This window comes from Pteropus medius, unplaced genomic scaffold, assembly GCF_902729225.1.
Source record: "Pteropus medius unplaced genomic scaffold, Ma_sr-lr_union100, whole genome shotgun sequence".
NCBI lineage: Eukaryota > Metazoa > Chordata > Mammalia > Chiroptera > Pteropodidae > Pteropus > Pteropus medius.
This window is the reverse complement of record NW_024349799.1, coordinates 7811587-7833632: the sequence shown is the minus strand read 5'-3', so window position 1 is coordinate 7833632 and position 22046 is coordinate 7811587. Positions and strand designations below refer to the sequence as shown.

General features: G+C 34.9%; 1 protein-coding gene and 2 pseudogenes across 1 annotated transcript in view; 2 read left to right on the top strand and 1 right to left on the bottom strand.

Moving 5' to 3' along the window:
* Positions 1–22046, top strand: part of ACACA (acetyl-CoA carboxylase alpha) — a 244652-nt gene that overhangs the window by 39945 nt on the left and 182661 nt on the right. Inside the window, exons 2-3 of the mRNA XM_039886513.1 lie at positions 8120–8166; positions 11040–11292. Coding sequence (XP_039742447.1) covers positions 8120–8166; positions 11040–11292 — 300 coding nt within the window. The remainder of the gene's footprint in view (positions 1–8119; positions 8167–11039; positions 11293–22046) is intronic.
* Positions 11687–11808, bottom strand: LOC120621284 (uncharacterized; annotated as a pseudogene).
* On the top strand, positions 18049–18167 carry LOC120621248 (uncharacterized; annotated as a pseudogene).

The following is a 22046-nucleotide window of genomic DNA, read 5'->3' as shown; positions in this document are numbered from 1 at the left end:
CAAAATTTATTTAACTTTTGAGGTAACATAACATTTTTAAAGGAAGTATTCGTTTATCTACTTTAACAGATTATTGCTTAACTAGTTTTTTGTTTCATTAATTTTACAATTTAGTGGGTATTCACTACTTGAATCTAATGATTATGTGAAGATGCTATTAGATAAGAAACTGATAGTGTCATAAGGACATTGCATTTACACAAGGACTATGAAACTGATTGATAGGGCAGAGGTTCTTAGGAGTACCAATCAATCTTAGTATGTATGCACAAATGAGACAATTCTCTTGTTACCGATTTGTTATTTATTCAAGCTATCATAAAGTCATCTAGTCTGAAGATATTTAAGGAAGCAAGTCAAAAGTGGCTTCAACAAGTGATATTAAGCGCTTTACCCAAAGGTTGATGGTCCCAATTGGTTTGGCCTTCCAATGATGTTTTTTGGGACGTAGGCTCATACCATCCTTTCAGCATGCCATACCCCCCTCCTTTATAAGGAACCATAGTAATGTTTATCATATGACAACAGGAATTGAAATTGCATGGCAGTACTAGTTATAAAGCTATTATCCCAGAGAGAATAAATTTGTATAAATGATTTTCACTTTTGAAATGATAACACAAAGTTTGAAAATTCTAAATGAATTTATGGAGTTAAGTTTGAAAAGCATACTCAGTTTTGGAGAATCTTTTTCAGGAAATTTCATAAAGTTTCATTTATGAATACTTGGCTACCTCCTATGATAGAAATAGTGAGTGCACTCACTAATGAAGTACCTAAAAATTACCTTCTGTTTTTGTAGACAAATCTGTCCTTAGCTATATAAATTGATACACATATTTGTGTATGTATTCACAAGTTGGGGGCGTAGTAGGTTGATAGGAGCTTGATTAGTTTTTAATTTTGATAATAGTAATATCAGTAGATTAGCACCAAGAGGATAGATAGCTGGGTTGTTTGTATTTTGCATGTCAGCATTTAATGGTATTCTTGGCTCCGACAAAGCAAGAATTTAGTGGAATTTTTAGAATGTACTTTAGGAATTTTATACTCCAATTTTCCACTTAATTTGAGACTATTTTATCTGATACTCCATTGAAAACTTCCAGCTATAAGCAGTTCATCTGATCTAATGCATCTTGGGGCAGCTAATTTTTGAGAGTTCTTCGTTTTTTTCAACTTAAAACTCTCCTTAAAACCACATAAGATTTTGTAACTCCAAGAGGATTAGGAATTTCTGCTTTAACCTGTAAATTTCTCCAGTTTCATTTCTCTGCTAGGTAGCATAAAGTACAATGCCTTAAAACATCCAAAGGACTTGGGAGCAAAAAAACCCAAGTAATATTCTTCAAAGAGGAAATTGTTCTTATCTGTAAGACTCTTTAGAAGGTAGCTGACACACCTGAATCATAGTTCTAGCTTTTTTTAAAAGCTGTTCTATGAAATAAGTTTGAGCAAGAATTGATTCATAATTCCAAAGCTTTTTGAATTCACAAAATGACTTTTTACCTGGAGGCCTCTTAATGTATCTAGGGAGTAATATTTGAAGTAAACCTATGGTTCATGTTTTGTAACTCAAATGTTCATTAGAATTCCTATGAAACACAGCCTGCAAAAGCCTAGTCTTTACACAGCATTATGAGGTGTTGGGGGTGGTAGATCTAAAACACTTGGAAGAGATAATAACTTTTCCAACTTCATTGAGGAGATAACAGAGTCAATTACACATATTAATAAATAAGTGAATGACATGCTAGTTGTCTACTTAAATGCTCAGGCAGATATGAGATAAGGAGTCAGAATGGCATAGAATTAATTAGGTAAAGCTTTTTATTAAACTTATTTAAAATCTTCAGTTGCTAGTACATAAGTAATACATCCACATAGTTCAAAATTTTAAATGTACAAAAGCATATACAGTGTTATTCTCTGCCCTAACTTTGTCTTGCAGCCATCTAGTTTCCTTCACCAGAGGCAGGCAATATTATTAATTTCTTATTATAATTTCTTGATAGTAGTGATAGTAATTTAAATTTAAAGTTATTGATTTCTTAATTATTATCAGATTATATTCATATTCAAACAAATGCTCATATATTCTCCTGCCAATTTTTTATACATATTATACATACTTTACACACTATTCTTTATCTTTGGTTTCTTCGTTATGAAATGAACTTTTTACATTTTTATTTTCATCAAAGTTATGCGTGCACATAGTTTAAAAAGTCCTATTGTTCCACAAAGTTTGTTACAATAAAACAGCAGTCCCTAGCCCCTTCATACTTTCATTTATTGTAGTTGATATATTTGTTATTATACCCTTTTGTCTGTAAATAACATACTCATTTTCCTACATCTTGATTTTTCATTGTGAAGCATTACCTATTGATGTCCTACTGTGGAAGATGAGGATTTGGTTCTTTCCTTACCCTCACTGTCCACCTTTGCCTTTTCCACCCATGCAGCCAACTACAGTAATCAAAACAGTGTGGTACTGGAATAAAGACATATATAGACCAATGAAATAGAATAGAAAACCCAGAAATAAACCCTTGTATATATAATCAAATGATATTTGACAAGAGTACTAAGACCATTTAAAGACAGCCTTTCCAATAAATGTGCTTAAAGAACTGGATCTCCACATGCAAACATACGAATATACAAAAATGTATACCATTATGTCTTTAAATATTCTCTCTGCTCCTTCTTTCTCTTCCTCCTGAGAGTCTCACACTGCATATATTGGTATGTGTGATGGTGTCTCACAGATTCCTTAATCTCTGTTCACTTTCCTTCAATCTTATTTTCTTTCTGTTTCTCTGACTTGATAATTTCCATGTCCTGTCTTAACATTCCTTAATTCTTTCTTCTGCTTGCTCAGATCTGCCTTTGAATCCGCTATTGAATTTTTCATTTCAGTTATTATACTTTTTCAGCTCCAGAATTTCTTTTTGGTTTCTTTTTATGTTTTCTATTTCTTTAATGATATTTTCATTTTGTTCTGATATTCTTTTCTTGACTTTCTCCACTTCTTTCTTTAGTTCTTTGACTATCTTTTAGACAGTTGTTTTAACATCTTTGTCTAGTATATGTGCCATCATATTTTTTAGGAACAATTTTTTCCTTTGAATAGGCCATACTTTCCTGTTTCTTTGTATGCCTTGTGATATTTTGTTGAAATCTGGACATTTGAATCTAATAATGTAACTGTAGAAATCAGATTCTCTTCCTTTCCAGAGTTTGATATTTTTTATTGTTCTTTTGGTTTTTTGACTGTTTTAGGCTGTCTCTTATTTAGGGTCAACCTGAGGTATAAAGTTAAGGTCATAGGTCTTTTCTGAGTCTTTCTCTGGGCATACTCAGTCACTTTCTAATTTTTCCCTGTATATGCAGTTTTTTAATGTACTAGTGTTTTGTGTCTGGCTCTCAAAAGGGGAAAAAGAAGAAAATGAAGGGGATAAAAGGGCACTGGTCCTGTAAGTTCCCTAGAAGTCACTTCAGTTGAAGGGGGAGGGACTTGCAACACTGAGAAAGGTGCAACAATAAAGGCTGCTTGCCTCTTGGTCTGTACCTCTTTGATCAGAAGCAGCAGTTAGAGCACAGATCCCCAGTATTTGGAGGACAGGGTTGTTTTTGCTCACTCTGGCTTCTGCAGTCTGTATGCAGGAGCTCCAGGAGCATGTGCACAATTGTCTGCCATGTGGCTGGGGTTGGGGGATGGATAGCTGCTACTGTGCTAAGAAATGGTATTGACTCTAATAAATTAAAATTAATCTTCAAAGTCTTCCCCTGAAGATGCAAGCCTTCAGTAGATTTCAGAGGTCCAAAATAGTTACATGAGGCAGATTCTTCCAGTGTAATTGTTGTCTAGGTGGGGAGACAGATTCCTAGTACTTCCAACTCCATTATCTTCCCTGAATCCTCTCCTGTAAAGTTTTTAAGACCACAAGAGTATCTTGTTTTTGCATAACCTTTTATCCGACAGTTTTAACATACATTCGTGATCCTTGCCTATATCAATTATTGCATTGGTGTTTGTAAAATAAAATCTATTTTCTAATTTATTCTGGGAGGTAATTATTTTGAGGTCTTGCTGTCTGAAAATATTTTTATCCTATTCTCACAGTTGATCAATAATTGATTGGGTCTAGAATTTTAGACTAGAAATAATTTTCCTTCAGAATTTCGAAGGCGTTCTTTCATTACTTTCAAGCTTCCTGTGTTATTGCTCATAAGTCTGAAGGGCATTCTGATTCTTGATCCTTTGTACATGATCTTTTTTTTTCCCCTCTCTGGAAGCTTGTGGATCTTTTCTTTGTCTTCAGTTTTTGAAATTTCAGTGATGCCGCTTGGTGTTTGTCAGTTTTTATTCATTGTAGTATGTTCTTGGTGGGCCTTCTTAATCTGATAATCATGCCTGTTAGTCTTGGGAAGTTTATTGAATTATTACATTAATTGTATCTTACCCTCTATTCCTGTTCTCACTTTCGGGAGTTCCTGTTATTCATATATTGTACCTTCTAAACAGGTTGTCTAATATTACTATCTTTTCTCTCCTACTGTTCATCTCTTTGTCTTATTATTTATGAAAGATTTTTCTCAACTTTATCATCTAACCCTTGTAGTGTGTGTTTTAATTGCTGTGATCATATTTTTAACTTCTAACAACTCTTTCTTGTTCTTTAGATGTTTCTCTTAAAATATACTGTTGTGTTTCATGTATGTAATATCTTCTTTTAGCTCTCAGGATGATAGTTCTTTAAAATTAAAACTTTTTTACTGTCTGAACATTTTGGAGATTCTGTGATTTAAACTGTATTAATTCTAAGTTTACCACAGATGGCTTATGATTCATTTTTCTTGGGCTTGCATAGTCATTTATCACTCTTCCACCTGCTTTCCAAGAAAATTATCTTACTGTTTTCTTCCCTGACTTTTTTTGGTGGTTTTTTTTTTTTTTTTTTTGTGGGTTATGCTTTAAAAAAATTTTTTTTAACTTTTATTTTAATGGGATTTCAGGCAGGAGCAAAAGTGGATAACCCTCTTTATCCTTAAGTTTGGCAAACTGCCTTTAATGAATCCTTGAAAGATACAGAAGCTTGCACCAGCTTCATCCTTGAAAAATATTCTTATCTCCGGACTGAGATATGAAGAATAGGACAGACAATTATACCTTGTTATTCTCTTTGACAACTATACCCTAAAGAAATATACTCCTATTTTACAAAAAAAATTAAAGTCTCCAGTTGACTCTTGAAGGAAATGACCTCAAACTGCAGCTATTCAGATCTAGTATTTGTCATAAATCATCATATTCTACCTTCTGGGTCTTTATTCAATGGCTCCTATGTGGAATGCTCCTTCCTCTCCCTCCTTGCTTATCTCCTCGGTACTTCATTGCTAATATCATCTCACAAGTTTTCCTTGATCCCTGTCCTCGCCATTACCACCTCTAAATTTAGATAAAGTACCCTCGTGTTTCCATACCTAGCAATTATACTACTGTAATTGTTTATTTAGGTGTCTTTAGCCACTTGGCCAGGGACCAACTCTTATTTATCTTTAAATATACATCATTCATCTCTCTATTTGGAACACAAGTTCTCATTATCTTAAAATTTAAAACTTGCAAAAAAATAAAAAACGCAGCTTAAAAAAAAACTATAACTCTCTTGTGGATACTGAATTAATACCGGAATCCATTTAAAGTTCATTAATAAAATGACAAAAGTGAAAAAAGGCAAATTCAGTGATTCTTTTTGAAAAAATTTAAATGAGGCTGCTATGGCTTAAAAGGGAAGGATGTGTTGTATTAGCTTGGATACTTATATCAGTGGCTATAAAAACTAATTACTGACTTTTATTAGAACTTGGAAAATAGTGTCATTTAAGTTCAAGGAGAATGTGTTAACTACACTTAGTAAAACTGTTCTATTTTATTTAGAAAAATATCTGAACAAAATGCATGTTGACTCTTGTATAAGTGCATTAGCTATAATCAGCTTTACCCCATTTTCAGGAACATAGGATACAGTTTGGGAGCTTTCTGCAAATATTTTCAGAAGTGTCCAAATAAAAGTTCAAGAACACATATAATTTTTAAAATAAAAGAAAATTTGACATTGCCAAAAATTCGATATAATGAAGAAAATTTTTATTTAGATAAGCAGAATATCCTACAGCTGTATCTGGGGAAAGGCCTGGTTTAGGGAGTAGTAAGACAGCAGCTATATAAGCCCTCCCCAGAGAGTCAACTCCATGAGAGAGGTCTTACCTAATTCATGGCAAGGCCTCAGAGACCCCAAACTCGTAAGCAAACAAGATTTTGTGTGAAGGTGAATTTTTGTTAGGAAAAGGTCCATAGCTTTGATCAGATTTCTGATAGTGTCGACCTAGGAAAGTTGTGAGAACCATTAGTTTAGGCACTTAACTCACTGTGCTTGCTCTGTGGTAGGGCATGATGTGGAGGGGGCAGGAGAACGAGGATTAATTGTGGCTTTAAGACTTTTGACACAACTCAATAAGATGTTGACATCATAGAGTATATATCGCTGATAAGAAAATTTACCAAACAATATTTATTCTTATAAAGTATGGTACACTCTTAACATTTTCTATTTTATTTCATTTTTAAAATGTTGATCAGGACCCACTAAATTGATTTCTTACTATTCTGCTTGGTGGTAACCCATAGTTTGAAAAACTGTGGTCTGGTGCATCATAGTTTACAAAATCTTTTCATATACTCTCAGTCCTCACAGCAGTCCCACGAGGTACATATGATCTTTTTATCTTTACAGATCAAGAGGCACAGAGACTTGTTCAATACTTCATATAGTCAGAGTTTGCTCTTGGGTCTGAGGCTTTGACTCTAGCTCTGCTGCACCTTTAGTTACATCTGATCCGAACTACAGTTGACCCTTGAACAGTGTGGAGTTTGCGGTGACAACCGCCCACCCCTCCCACTGCCCCCCCGCTGCAGTCAGAAATCCACATATAACTTTTGATTTCCCAAAAACTCAACTAATAGCCTACTGTTGACTAGAAGCCTTACTGATGACATAAACAGTCAATTAACACATATTTTGTATATTTTATATACTATATTCTTACAACAGAGAAAAGAAAATGTTATTAAGAAAATGATAAAGAAGAGAAAATACACTTAGAGTACTCATTGAAAAACATCCATGTATAGGTGGACCCGAGCAGTTCAGACCCATGTCAATTAAGAGTCAACTGTACTTTCTTTTTTCTTCCTTTTCTCACCTTCTTCCCTACTATAGTTGTAGGGAATAATACTAGCTCGACTACATAATTGGGTAAATCCTAATTCCCCAGTTAACATACCTGCAGTGTCCTCAATCTTGTCGCTTTTCATTCAGGGTCCTCTCTTAGAAGTTCTGGATTTCCCTCTCTGTGTAATAGAGGTTCTTCCTGTTTTCTTCCACACTCTTGACCTGTGTCTAAGAACCTGTGAATTTAATATTCAGATGTCCGGGTCTCCAGCAGAGATTCTGATTTAGTAGATCTAGGATGGAATTTAGACATACTATATGTTTTTAAAAAGCTCCACAGGTGATTGTTATATAGAGTCAACGTTTAGAATTTATACCCTGGATACATTTAAATTGTTGGGCCTAGAAGGAAACCCAGGGGACTTAATATAATGGGAGATTTGTCCTCTCCCTGGCTTTGTGGGTGAGTATAACCATTTGGAAGCATAATCAGAGCCTGACTGAGTTGTAGGGAATCTAGTGGTTCTCTTTTCTCCACTGCCTTCTTTTTGATGAATATTGGAAATCAGGGTTGGAATGTGTTCATCTAAGTATGCAATTAGAAAAGACACATTGTGATATAGTAAGCTTGGATTAATGTTTAATACTTTTCATGAATAATAAAGTCTTGAATATATAATACTTTTGATTTATAGATTTGAACAGATAATAGTTAACTGAACTTTATGCTTCAAGTTAAATAATAGATTTGACTAGAAAAATGATACTTTATGAGTATTATTAGTTTTTCTAGTATGCTGAACAAAATAGTTATTGATAAAAGTTGAATTTCTTTAATAAAAACACTTCAAATCTCTCTCTCTCTCTCTTTCTAGTTCTTTTTGGAAGTGGATATCTGCTCAGACAGTAAGAATTACAAGAGGTCAGTTACAAATAATGCTCCTTCATGTTTTCAGTGTGATAAAAATTTTATATTCACGTGCTAAAATAATAAACTGTAGGCTTTTATTAAAAGTGCCTTTCACAAAAGAATATAGGCAGATTTAGGGAGAATAACGTGAGTGAACAAGTGTTACAGTGGTAGTATTCCAGCACCTTTTCTCTAACTCAGGACTAGAATCAATGAAAGTAGGACAAGCTGCGGAGTAGCTTCTAGAGTGTCTGGACAGCTTCTCAGTGATTTTCCATATGTGACCTCTCTTCTAGTGGTTTGTAGGCTTGTTCCTGGGATACCATTCAGTAGAGTTGCTGGTTGGTGGTCAGGCTCTTTAGCTGTTGACACTGAGCTGCTTCCAATATTTGCAGTCCTCTAGGGAAGGCTGCCTTCCTGTTCTTAGCTAGGAAAGAAAAATTTGAAATTGACCTTTTGGAGCCCTTTCTTTATTAGTTAATCCTTTCTTTTCCTTCTCCCATAGAATCCAAGAAATGCTTCTTTCTCATGAATTTTACTTTTTAGTGTAGTCACCTGATTTCAGTCAGACTGTAATCTGGACTCTGCCCTGGAGTGCCTTACTTATTTCTCCTGTGAAGAAGGCAGTCATTATTTTCTGTTAGTTGAAATGGAATTTTTTTTGATCTGCTATTATTTTTAAACTTGATTATTCACTGCTCTAAAATGTGAAAGAAGCAGCTTTTTTGCTGCCGTACTTTTTGGTATCAGAATGGTCAGTCTCCTTCCCTTCCTTCGCTTCCTCCTCTTCTTTTTTTTTCTTCTCTCTTTAGTTGATTTGGTTTTCTTTTAGAGTTCTGGGATGAACTTTATAAAATTGAAGACAGTTGAAAAAAATTTTTAAGAAACTTAATATTCCAAGGAAGAAGTATATAGCAAATTTAGATGTCAAGTTTTTTTTCTATTGCACGGTACTCTTATATTTGGTTCTAGTTTTAAAAATAAAAATTAGCTTAAGTAATAATGTCCAAGTCACTTTTAGGAAATGTCTGTAGGTATTTTTTAGCATTCCTGGCAATTTGTTATTACTGTTTTATTCTTCTAGCACAGTGGTTCTCAAACTTTAGGACTTGATAAAATATAGATTATTGGGCTCCAACCTGTAGGTTCTGATACACTTAGTTTGTTTGTCGTAGGGCCCCAAAATTTGTACTTTTAACAAATTCCCAGGTGATACTGCTCCTGGTCTGGGAACCACCCTTTGAGAACCACTATTCTAGCTTTACAAATATTGTTTTGTTTTTATAAATGAATAAGCTCTGCTTCACAAATTACACAAAAATAATGGTGCATGTATAATTTTAAGATGTTTAGTAGTGATTCCTAATCATTTTTAAATCTTAATATTTTGTTATTATGTCATAGAACACTGCTCTCTACCTACTTTCATACCTCAAAGTGGTTTCCAGCATGTAAAATTAATTAATAATAAATCTCTTATTATCTATTGATATACTGTCTCAGAGCACCTCAGGATCAGAATTGGGAATCATTACTTTCTGAATTAAAATTATTGGTTAGGCTACAAGCTGTTTAATACTAAGTTGATGTGTAGTTTTGAAGTTTTTTAAAAAGGATTTTTGGAATAACAGAATAAATATTGTTTCATTTACTTTTGGTTTTTACTGTTGTGGGCTTTGAACTATTTTGGTCATTGTTAATTAGTTTGCTAGTGATTGACAATATCTGATCCTGACTAGGATTAGGTACCTCCATTATTTGAATTTTAGATTTTAATTTGATAGTAGTTTCACTTTCTCCCTATCTGTCAGCATGTTAGAGCCAAAAGTAGACATTTTGGAGTGACTTTTTGACAGATGTAATTTAAGAAAAACTCATGGGATAAGTAAAGATTTTTTTTTTAATTAAAAAATACCCATCTGGAGTTTGCTTTTTTTAATTTTAAGAAGGAAATGGGAAGCAGATCATAAAAATGGGCTTCTTGTCCTTCAATAGAGGATCGTATCTCAAAGTCTAAATTGGTTGCTTGGGCTTGGACTCTATGGGACCCTGCTAACTCTGGAAGCCTTTGACATGTAAAATTGGCAAAGCCTTGGGGAAAATACTGTCACCAAATCATCTTTGAAGTAGCTTTGATAATGAGACTTTTAAAATATTTTATTTGCTTAAAAATAAAGTTGAGAGTGAATTCATAATTTGTAATTTATGAGAGCCTTTGGCATATGTTCGACATCTTCATTTTGATCTACCCTTTGATGTGATGTATCATTTGATTTTTTTTCCCCTGTGGAGTTTGCTTTGAAGTACACTGTGTGTGTGTACGTGTATATACTCATACATATATAGTATATCCATTGTGTAGTATATGTGTGTGTGTATATATGTATATAAACATTTTATATTTTTATATAAAAATGCACTTAATAAAATCAAAGCCTCTCACAATATAGTGTTTGGAACTAGATGATAGTTACATAGTTTACTCTAAACACCAAGTTTCAGATGAATACCTCTCTTCCTAAACCCTTACCCTGTGTTCCTTCCAATACTAACAACCAAGGTTATAATATTAAAACAAGCAGCTTTCACATACTGGAAAGATTTCTCCATTGATCATAATTATCTCTTGGATGTCGCCAAATTGATAGAGTCTTTTGAGAGATTTCTTTGAGGAAAGTGGTTTTAATTTTTTAGGCAGAATTACCACGATCATGATTTTCCTCCCTTGTAGAAAACAAAGGCCTGATACAGAAGAGCCAAGGAAACTAGTTCTCAAACTCTGCCTTGCTTCCAAGTACAAGCTGTGGCGTATTAGGTATAACCTGTGGCTATTCTAGATGTGAGTTATTATCCATAACCTGTGTTTCTCTTCATTTTCTGCCTAGCTCTGAGAGCTCATTTTGAAGGAATAATGGATGAACCATCCCCCTTGGCCAAAACTCTAGAGCTGAACCAGCACTCCAGATTCATTATTGGTTCTGTGTCTGAAGATAACTCAGAAGATGAGATCAGCAACCTGGTGAAGCTAGACCTACTGGAGGAAAAGGAGGGCTCTCTGTCACCAGCTTCTGTCAGCTCAGATGCACTCTCTGATTTAGGGATCTCTAGCCTACAGGATGGCTTGGCCTTACATGTGAGGTAAGAAAGAGAAGTTTATAGTGTTTTACTTATTTGACCTGCCCTACTGGTTTCAGTTATTTTGTTCTGAAAAGAGCAAGAATAATTTTACCCAAGATTGCTTCACCTTTTTTTATGTCACTGGTCTTAAAGTTTTGATGAGTATGTGGAAAATGATGTATTTTGTCTGGAGTATAGGTTTTGAAAGTGCCTTTTCCTAAATTTTTCTCTCAACTTTTTCTGATTCTTTCTACATACTAGGTCTTTTGCTGAGACCTAGAGAGTAAGAGGTTGAAGAATTTTAGTCTTCGTACTACTTCAACTACCATTGTTGTAACTATCTTGGTGATTGATAGGACTTTCGCAGGGGTGGGCAAATTTATGGTAATTTTTCTTTTTCTTTTTTTTTTTTTTAAACTTACAGCAGTTCCTGTCTTTCCTAGGTGGTCTCCCTTCCAAGTACTAACCAGGCCCGACCCTGCTTAGCTTCCGAGATCAGACAGGATCGGGCTTGTTCAGGGTGGCATGGCTGTAGACTGGTAATCTTTCTTTGAACTGCTTCATCATGTCAAGAAGTTATATTCTATTTTTGGAAGGGCCAGCCCTCAATAAAGAGCTCTGGTAGGAACAAAGGGTTGTCACAGAGCTCTCTGTTTTCTCTAGAACCACAGTTCTTTATATGTAATTGAGAATGTCAGTAAAAGTCACACTGGATTATTCTATTTGTTGATGTTTGATTATACAACCAGTGTGTGATATACTAATCTTTGGTCATTTGCTTTGCATTTTTGGGGTTAAAGGTTCTGGATTAGTGGTTCTTGGTTTTCACTGTACATCAGAATCATTTGGGGAGCCTCAAGAAATTAGCCCCATTACCATAGATTCTGATTCATTTGATATTAGCTTGGCTTGGAGCTTTTTTTAAAGCTATACAGATGATTCTAATATATTGCTAAGGTTAAGATTATAGGTCTAGCCTAGATGAACATAAGTTTGGGTGGCTATTGCTGCTGTTATTATCTTGGTGCTTCTGTTATTAATGGATCATAAAATAATTCAGCTCCTTTTTATATACTTAATATACAGACTGTAGTAAAATCCCATAGTGGAGCTGGCTGAATGTGACTGCCCTATCTTATAGTTATCCCTGGGACTTTGGGGTCCCTGCTTCTGAAAGATGAGGCAGAGAGTGTCAGTGGTCACCCCCATTTAACTGTTTAGAGGTTGAAAGAAAAGAGTTAAGCAAATTAATTATATTTTACTTAACAGATTCCTAGAACTGAAATGAACCAGAGAGATAATTTAGCCTATTTCCTTTTATTTAGATAGATGAGAAAACTGAAGCCTAAAGAGGGGAAATAACTTGCCTAAAGATGAATAGCCTGAAAACTGAATTTCAAAGTCGATTGCCCTGATCCCATTTCAATAACTTTTCTACTCTACTTCCCTGACCATACAGATGTCTTAATTATATATAGACAAAATTAGTTTTAAGGAGTCAGTGAAAAAGTATTTTAGCCATGTGCCATGTAACGATGGGCTACAGATTAAGATTATAATTGAGCTGAAAAATTCTTAACGCCTAGTGACGTAATGCATTACACAAATACCATGGTGTTACATTTGCCTACAGTATCAGTACAATAACATGCTATACAGGTTTGTAGCCTAGGAGTTGTAAGGGCACAACTTGTCACCCTAAAATATGTCTATTTAGCATAAGGATTATTTTAGAGTAGTTAACTTTAAGAAACAACAGACATGAGACTTCCAAAAACTAAGTAGTTACCCTTTGTAAAAGACATTTATGTTTCTAAGAATGTCTTTCTCCCTGTATGGAAAGAGAGGGAGGACCTCATCTCTAGAAATTCAGACTTAAATCTGTATAACAACCTTACCCTTGTTTACTGTTCTTTTTCTGATAACCTCTCATGACTGACACCCCCCAACATCTTCTGTCTTCACATGAAGATGGTATTTAAGGTGGTGGATTCAGCCATTGTTGGTGAGTTACTTGGTTTTCTTAGGTGTCCTCCATGTATACAGAAAGAATACATGTTATTAAACTTTTTTTGTTTTTCTGCTGTTATTCTGTCTTTTATTACAGGGATATCTCAGTCAAGAGCCCAGAAGGATAGAGGGAAAATTATTTTTCCTCTCCTACAGAGTAATAGGCTGTATCCATATAGTCTAGATTTGTAGGAGGCTATACTAAGTTTGTGTAAGTGCACTCTATAATGTTTGCACAACAACAAAATTGCCTAAAGTCGCATTTCTCAGAATGTATCTCTGTCCTTAAGTGCAGAGCATGACTAATCTAGTCTCTGGGCTATGAAGAGGAATAGAGGGCAGTATTTAGTGGCTGGTAAAAGAGGTCAGGTCTTTATTCTTATGTAAACATTTTTCTCCTTATAGTTCACTTAATGGTTGACCTGAAGGCTAATACCGGTGGTGGTATCTTCCCCCTTTAGATCATTTGTAAATGTGTGGGGACTATGACTGGTGGGACTACTTATGTTTAGAGAACAAGAGGACCAGTTAGAGAGATCTAAACCTTCTCTAATGTACTAGATGATCCCACACCACCAAGAATTGTTCTCAAAATATCGTAGTGCTCCTGCTGGGAAAGGCAGTTAAATCTAAATCCTTAAAGCCACATAGTGCCTTGAGAAATTTGTCTAATATGGCACTATGTGAAATAGAACGTTCATTTATTGGATTAGGAAATTGTGAGTTTGATAACAGTAAGAAATACCATTATAGCAAACTCAGCCAATGATGTTACAAAACAGTATGTAGTTGCCAGATCACTCCCAAAGTTGATGGCTCTTATTGCAAGACTGTGTGGTCAGTGGCATGCATGCCTGAGAATTTGTTTGCATGCCCTATAGTTGCAAATCTCATGTCCATAGCTTGTGGAGGAGCCATGGATTGAAGCGTGATCAACAGCTTGGAAAGGATACAATGCCAATTCCTACTCACTTCTCAGTGGCTAATGTTCCAAAATAGAACAGAGGTTCTTCATTGATTGATTTCTTAAGTCACTTGTAAATATGTTGTCCTTGGGGGTAATTTAAATTGAGTCAAATTTATTTGATATCAGAGAGAACTCTGTTCTGACATCTGCCACCAATTAGGTGTATGACCACACTAATTCATGGTACCTCTATGGACTCATTTTTCTCATCTATGAAAATGAGGATATTCATTCAGGTACTCCTCTTCACTCTTTGAATCCAAAGTTAAATAGAGACTAGTTGAGTTTAGGTTAGCTTCCTAAATGAATAGCCTAATCCTTCACAGGTCATAGATTAAAGGGGCAAGTACATTCCTAAGAGCTGTTAACTAGAGGTCATCTGAAACCAACTGAAGTGATTGCCATAGTATAGTGTTGCGAGCAAGGAAAGCAGCTACGGAAATAACACCCTTGAACTCATTTGCGTCTTTCCACAATGCCAGGTTTATTGAGTGGAACCTTCTCAGATAAACCAATCAGGTACCTATGCAGGTTAACACACAACACAGAGAGAGAGGAAGTACAGAGTCTTACACAACAGAGTGAAGAGATGAAAGTCCTTGTTGTCTCCAAAGCAAGCTCTGTTGACTGGCGGCAATCCGTGCATTGGTCCCAAGCCAGGGGCTATGACAGGCAGAAGCTCAGAGTTTTCAGATCTTGCCACACCTGTCCACGATGCTCTCAGGTTGGCTTGAGCATCGTCTGTCTAAGGTGTTCAGCTTATATAGACCTTGTAAGGTAGGATCCTTATGTGTATTGGCTCCTATAGTGGGGGTTTATCCAGGTCAGCCGTGGCTGAGGGTTCTGTGGTTTTGGGCAGTTTGGTTACACCCTAAAGGCATACCCATTATGTGCCAGTTGACATGACTGTCATGGCTCACATGGAATCCATTTTGTAAAGTCCCTAAAGCCCTCATTTCTTTATGCTCTGTACATATAGGATGGGAGTGAGCCTCTTAAGTTTAGGGCTTGGCTTTAGGTGCTAAATGAGAAATCTAGTGAGAATGATGGGTAGGCAGGAATAGAAAATAGACTTTTGCAGAGATGGAAATGACTTGCAGCACACGTTTTCCATAGTGTACCACTAGAACACTGGATGAATCACTTTTGAAGCTTTATACCCAAACGTCTGGAAATAGCATCCTAAGAAAGTAGTTATAGCTTGATGGGAATATACATTGTATATTCCTCATAGTAGACAACTGCTTTTTAGATAAGATCGGCTCTAGGGGTTGATATATCAATCAGCTAGGTTGATATATTTCTGAATCTCACTATTAATATTTAATTGAACATTTGAGAAAATACTATTAAAGACTGAATGTGGGTATCTTAATTTTGATAACTAATGTATGATTTGATAGCATGTAATAGAGCTATCTAGTTATATGGATATTGACATTTTTTCTGATCCTTGTGGAATGCTACTTGAGGTCAAATTGTTCTTCATACTTACAATATGCTCTAAATCTAGATCACCCCACACTATCAACCTTTATCAACAAAGATTATAATTAGTGTTGTCAACAAGTTTGCTGAATTACTAGTTAAAGTCCGGTTGGAAACAGGTTAGCTCCACAGTTGGATCTTTTACTTCTTAGGGTAGTGTGATTTCTTTAAATCTTTTTTATCCTATAATTCAAGGTATAGTATTTGAATGCCACCTCAAGTTTCTCTTAAAACTTTTTGAAATATATATCAAAGGGCCAACATTTTATGTTTAGCAAGCATGTTTGGTTAACAACTTCATTTGAAAACAATCTAATTGTTTTAAGACAAGTAGTTCCTACTCTGGAAGGAGAAAATGATTAAGTTCATTCAGATGGTGAGTTATATTCCTATCTCCTTTCTGGTCTAGGAAAAAAAGTACTTTTTGATATTATTTAAATCTAGTGATAGAAGTAAAATTAAATAATAGCTGCAAAAACTTTTGGAAAAGTAAAATATGCCATACTGGAATTATATGATATTATTTATTATGGAGAAGTTATTTCGTGAAGTAAAATTTTTAAAATTAATTAATTTATTTTTTATGGTGATATTGGTTAACGAAATCCAATAAGTTTCAGCTGTACATTTTAACAGTAAGACATATATATATATTTACATTATGTGTTCACCTCCCATAGTTAGCTTTCTTTCTGTCACCACATATTTGACCCCTTTTACTCCATCTACCTCCCCTCTCCCCTATCTTCCCTCCCTCTGGTAACCACCAGTCTATTATCCATGTCCATGGTCATTTGTCCTGGTCATTTGTTGCTTTTAGGTTTATATCCCACATATAAGTGATATGTGATTTTCAACTTTTTCTGTCTGGCTTATTTCACTTAGCATGATTATCTCAAAGTCCATCCATGTTGTCGCAAATGGCAGTATTTCATCTCTTCTTATGACAGTAAAATTCCATTGTATATAGGTACCACAGCTTCTTTATCCAATCAGCTATCGTAGGACACTTCGGTTGCTTCCATGTCCTGGCCACTGTGAATAATGCTGCTATGAACATCGGTGTGCAAATATCTTTTCGAATAGAAGTAATATTTTTTAACTGGTAAAACCTCTTTAAGCCTTTTGCATATCAGAACTTAAAACTTGGAAATTTAGATTTGAAAAGTTTTTGATTACAACAAACATATACTGTCAATATTGTAATTTGGATGTTGAGAATGTCGATATAAGAAACATCCAAAACTGTAGAGAATTTTTGAGTTTATTTCAACCCAAACTGACAATTGCTGGAAAGCAAGATCTAAAATGCTCAGATGAATGTTTCACAGTGTCTTTTATGCATTTGAAATTAAGGAGGAAGCATGAGGAAAATTACATGAGGGTGGGAGAAGGCAAGTAGGGATTGGATTACAGAATTGTTAAGAGTATGGTCTCTCTTGAGGGTGGTTACACTTATTTCAAAGGTTTGTTAACCTAGATGCATGGAAACAATGGACAGGGCTTGGTTAAGGCAAAAATAAACCTATTACTAAAAAAGTTATATGCCTGGGGCATGACTACCCACCATGACCTGCCTAGGGAAGAATTTATGATCAGATCACCCTGACAAGTTACTTTCTATAGAACCCCTTTTTTTACCTCCACAAGAATAACTATTTCTGAGAGGGCAGGAAATTTCATTTTCCCTTCCTATTTTTTGGCTCATCTCTCTCAAGTTTTACCATGGGAAATAAATAATAAAATTGGCTCTGGTTTTGAGTTTGTTATGGGTTTTCTTATTGGTTGGCCTGTGAAAACGTTCTTATGCTTTGGCTTTCTTAGTGTTTCTCAGTTAGCTTCCCTGAGCTTTCTCCCTTCCCCCAACAGTTCTCCGAACTCTTTACTCTCAATACTCCTTCCTTGATATTCTGAGGTTCCCAGTTGCCATGGTGCCTCAGAAGTGAGTAGACAGAGAAGGTCATTATGAGATCTGCAACTTGTTACTCTTGCTGAGGGTAATGGTTTCCTCTGTCTCCCACCCACTCCTTTCCATTCAGAAAACAGGAACTGTCTATGTCTGTATATGTATTATAGTCTCTAGAGTTTATTCTATGAACTTAGCCAATCGTAGAAATTAATTAGGAATGTTTTAAGTGGAACTCAGGACAGCTGCTTGACAATGTCTATTACTGTTATTCAAGTGTAATGCATACATTTTCCCCTTCTTTCTTCCTGTTAACATACATTTACAAGTGAAGCTTGCATTTACTACTGAAAAATTGTAAATTATTAGATGTATAGAAAAGTTGGAGATTCAAAAAGTATTAAGAGTCTATGGCCATGCCATCCTGAACACATCCGATCTCGTCTGATCTTGGAAGCTAAGCAGGGTCGGGCCCAGTTAGTACTCGGATGGGAGACTATCTAGGAAGACCAGGCACTGTAGGCAGGGAAAAAAAAAAAAAGTATAAAGAAAGAAAAACAATATGGAATACAATCATTCAGCAATAACAGCTGTAAATATTTGATATGTTTATTTTCAGTGTTTTTTACCCATTAAGGATAAATTTTACTAAAAAATATATGCATAGAGGGTATTGTAATGAATGTACAGCTGTTTCCCGCTTTTTTTCATGTAACATTTTCTCATGTCATTAAAAATCTTTTATAAACTTAATTTTTTATTTAGCTTTTTATTTTGAAATAATTTTAGATTTACAGAAGAGTTGTAAGGATAGCAGAAAGTTCCTGTATATCCTTCACTCAGCTTCCCCTACTATTAACATTTTCCATAATCATAGTACATTTATTTAAAGTTGTCAGATTTAACAAAAATATAGGAGACCCAATTAATTTTGAATTTCATTTAAACAATCAATGATTTTTTAGTATAAAAAATTAAATACTGCAAATACTGCATCAGACATACTTATTATATAGAAAAATATTTGTTGTTTGCCTGAAGTTCAAATTTAAATGGGCATCCTGTAATTTATTTGGCAACTGTATATTTATTAAAACTAAGTAATTAACATTGGTATAGTACTTTTATGTAAACTACAGACTTTATTTGGTTTTCAGTTCTACCCCCACCCTTGCTAATAGAGATAACTGTATATTCCAATTTCTGAAATTTTCCAGAGTGCTTGAGTAGAGTTATGCTTTTTTTAAGTGGCTTTCCCTACTATCGGCTCTTTAGTTTCTGAGGCAGTTAATTCTTAACCATCCATTTTCTTTTTTCCAAACATTTTTTGACATTTCTAATCTGTTGGGGTCTCCCCTTCCATTCTCTTTGTTCTTATGTCTTTATGCCTCTTTTATTATTTTATCGTTATTTTTGTGTGATTTTGGTAGGGAACAATAATAAACAATTTCTCAGTGTGCCATGTTCAGCTGGTAATGCCATTCTCTTATCAATCTGTTGCAGTTAGGCTTCTGCATTTACCACTCCTCTGAAACTGTATTTAGAAAACTCTCTAATGACCTCCTAATGGTAGCATCCGTGTTGCCTTTGACGCTCCTTATTGAAACTACTCTCTATGTTTTATGATCATTCTCTCTCCATTTTCCTTTCTGAGCCTTCCCTCTTAGGGGCTTGAACAGGCTTGACTTTTTCACATGCCCCTTAATTGTTGGTCTTCAAGGCATACTGGCTTCAGTCCTCTTTTCTTCTTATGCTATACCTTCTCCCTTGACTGTCTTTAATTAATGGTACTTCCATTACTCTGGTCTCCCAAGCCAGAAATATGGGTGTTATGCTAGATTCCTGTCTCCGCCATCCCTCACACCTAATCAAATACTCTTGTTGATGCCTATCCCCCAATACTTCTTGAAATCATCCCCTTCTTTCCAATGCTATTGCCATTGTTTTTGCTCTTATGTCTTGTCTGGATTACGGCAATAGCATTTTAGCTCTTCTCCAATCTCTTTCCACCTTCAGTATAAGCTCCACGTGGCCATTGGGATCTTTCTGAAAGATAAGCTTGATCATTTCACAGCACTACTTCATTGGGTCGCTGTTACTCATATAATATATTAGTATCTAGCCAAATATTGTGCCAGTACTTAATATTATTTCTGATACTTATGACAGTTCTAGTCATTATTATGGTGGGCTTGATGAAATGTTAGGAGCCCAATAATATCTCAGAGATGTTTGAACTGGGTTTTGAAGGATGAACAGGAAACAGACCCGTTAACAAAAATAGGTGTGTATAGTAGGAATGGTGGAGATGGTGAGGTTGACAATATGTGGAAAGTTATCAGACTGTGAATCATCTAGCATGTTCAGGCAATTATAACTCACTGAGTATTACTGGAACGTAAGGGATCCAGACAGGATAGCTAGTACAGTAGAAGAAGAGGCTGCTGAGATAGAGGTCAGATCATTAAGTATGTCCTACTAAGACACATATAAAATAGAAAACAATAATTAGGTGTGGCTGTACAACAGAAACATTTGTGAAGTTTTAAAGAACTATGGATTCCTGAGCCTATCTCAAACTGATTAAAATACAGTCTCTGGTCATGGAGCCCAGGAATCTTCAATCTCATACTCTTCAAACGAGTCTGATATGAAACCTTGCCTGAGAACCACTTTCTCAGAGTTTAGAACAATGTCTGGCATACAGTATATGTTTAATAAATGTTTGTTGCATTGAAGTTAAAGTTGTGCAAATAGATTAGATCATGATGAGGAAGACTAGGTAAAAGGGAAATGTAATTTAGGGAAATATTTATCTTTAGGTGGAAGGGGGCGGAAAATAAAGGAGACAGAAAATTATCAGTGAGGTAGAAGAAGAACCAAGAAAACCAAGGAAAAGATAATTTTAAGGTAGAAGATGGGACATATAGTGTTGAATAGAGATGTGAGAAATAAAAGACTGAGAAAAAACACTGAAGCTAGTGAATAGGAGGATCTTTGAGCAAATAGTTTTAGTAGATGGCAAGAAATTAGAAGTGAATAAATGGTGAAGGAGTAGGAATTCAACAGTATGTTACTCTTAAGAAATTGATGGCAAAGAAGAAAATAGAACAGTTACCTGAGGGGGATAGTAAGATTCCCCTCCCCCCACAATGTTTCCATGTTTCCTTATTGGCGTGTCTTTCCCCTGACTATTGAAATTCCATTCACCCTTTGAGGTCATCACTTTTTAGGGTCTTTCTCAAATACTGCCTGTGCCGTGAAACTTTTCTTGTTTTTCTCCTATTTTGTTTTTCTCTTCTAGTAGTTTGGCCTTCCATTTTCCACAACAATTTCATTCTTCATTGTTCTTAAGCCAGCAGTCTCCCTTAAGCTAATAGTCCCTGCTCCTTCCAGATACTCTTTCAGTTCATAATTTTGCCTCATATTTCATTGAGAAAATAGAAACTATCAAGCCAGAAATTCTTCTTTCCAACATCTAATTTCAAACTTTCTTGTGTCCATACTCATAGTCGCATTTTTCCTTCTTGTTATAAAGACTTCTTAAGGTCCTCCCCTTTTTCTGTCATCCTCTTCTTTTGTACGTTTTAAATATCTCTTTTTCTACTAAATCATTCCTGTTGGCATTCAGACAAGCTCTTATAACTCCCATTTTTATTAAAATCCTTCTTTGATACCTATGTTTCTTTCATCATCATTCAGTTTAAAATATTTTCATATTTTCACTGATTTATTTTTTTACTGAGCTATAATTAACATATAACATTGTATTAGTTTTAGGTGTACAACCTAATGATTTGATATATGTCTATATTGCAAAATGATTATCACAATAAGTTAATATTCATAACACACAGTTACAATCTTTTTCTTTTGATGAGAACTTTTACGATCTACTATCTTAGCAACTTTAAATACACAATATAGTATTGTTAACTGTAGTCATCATTCTGTGCATTACATCCCCAGGACTTATTTATCATATAACTAGAAAGATTGTGTCTTTTGACCACCTTTACTCATTTTGCCCACCTCCACTGTGATTTTTTTTGACCCATAAATCATTTAGAAGTGTAGTTATTAATTTCAAGACATTTGGATATGTGTTAAAATCACTTGGATATATTTTAATGTCTTTGTCAAAAATGATACTTTATGGCCTAGCATATGGTCTACTTTGGTAAAGTTTTGTAAACATTTGCTAAGAATGTGTATTTTGCAGTTGTTGGTTATAGAATTCTGTATATGTCAGAGTTAAGTCAAGTTTTTCAATTGTGTTATTCTTATGTATCCTTGACTATTTTTTGCCTACTTGTTCTATCAGTTGCTGAAAGGGGACTATTACAATATCTTAACTACCAGAGACTTATAAATCAATAAGAAAAAGATACTTCAACATTTTAT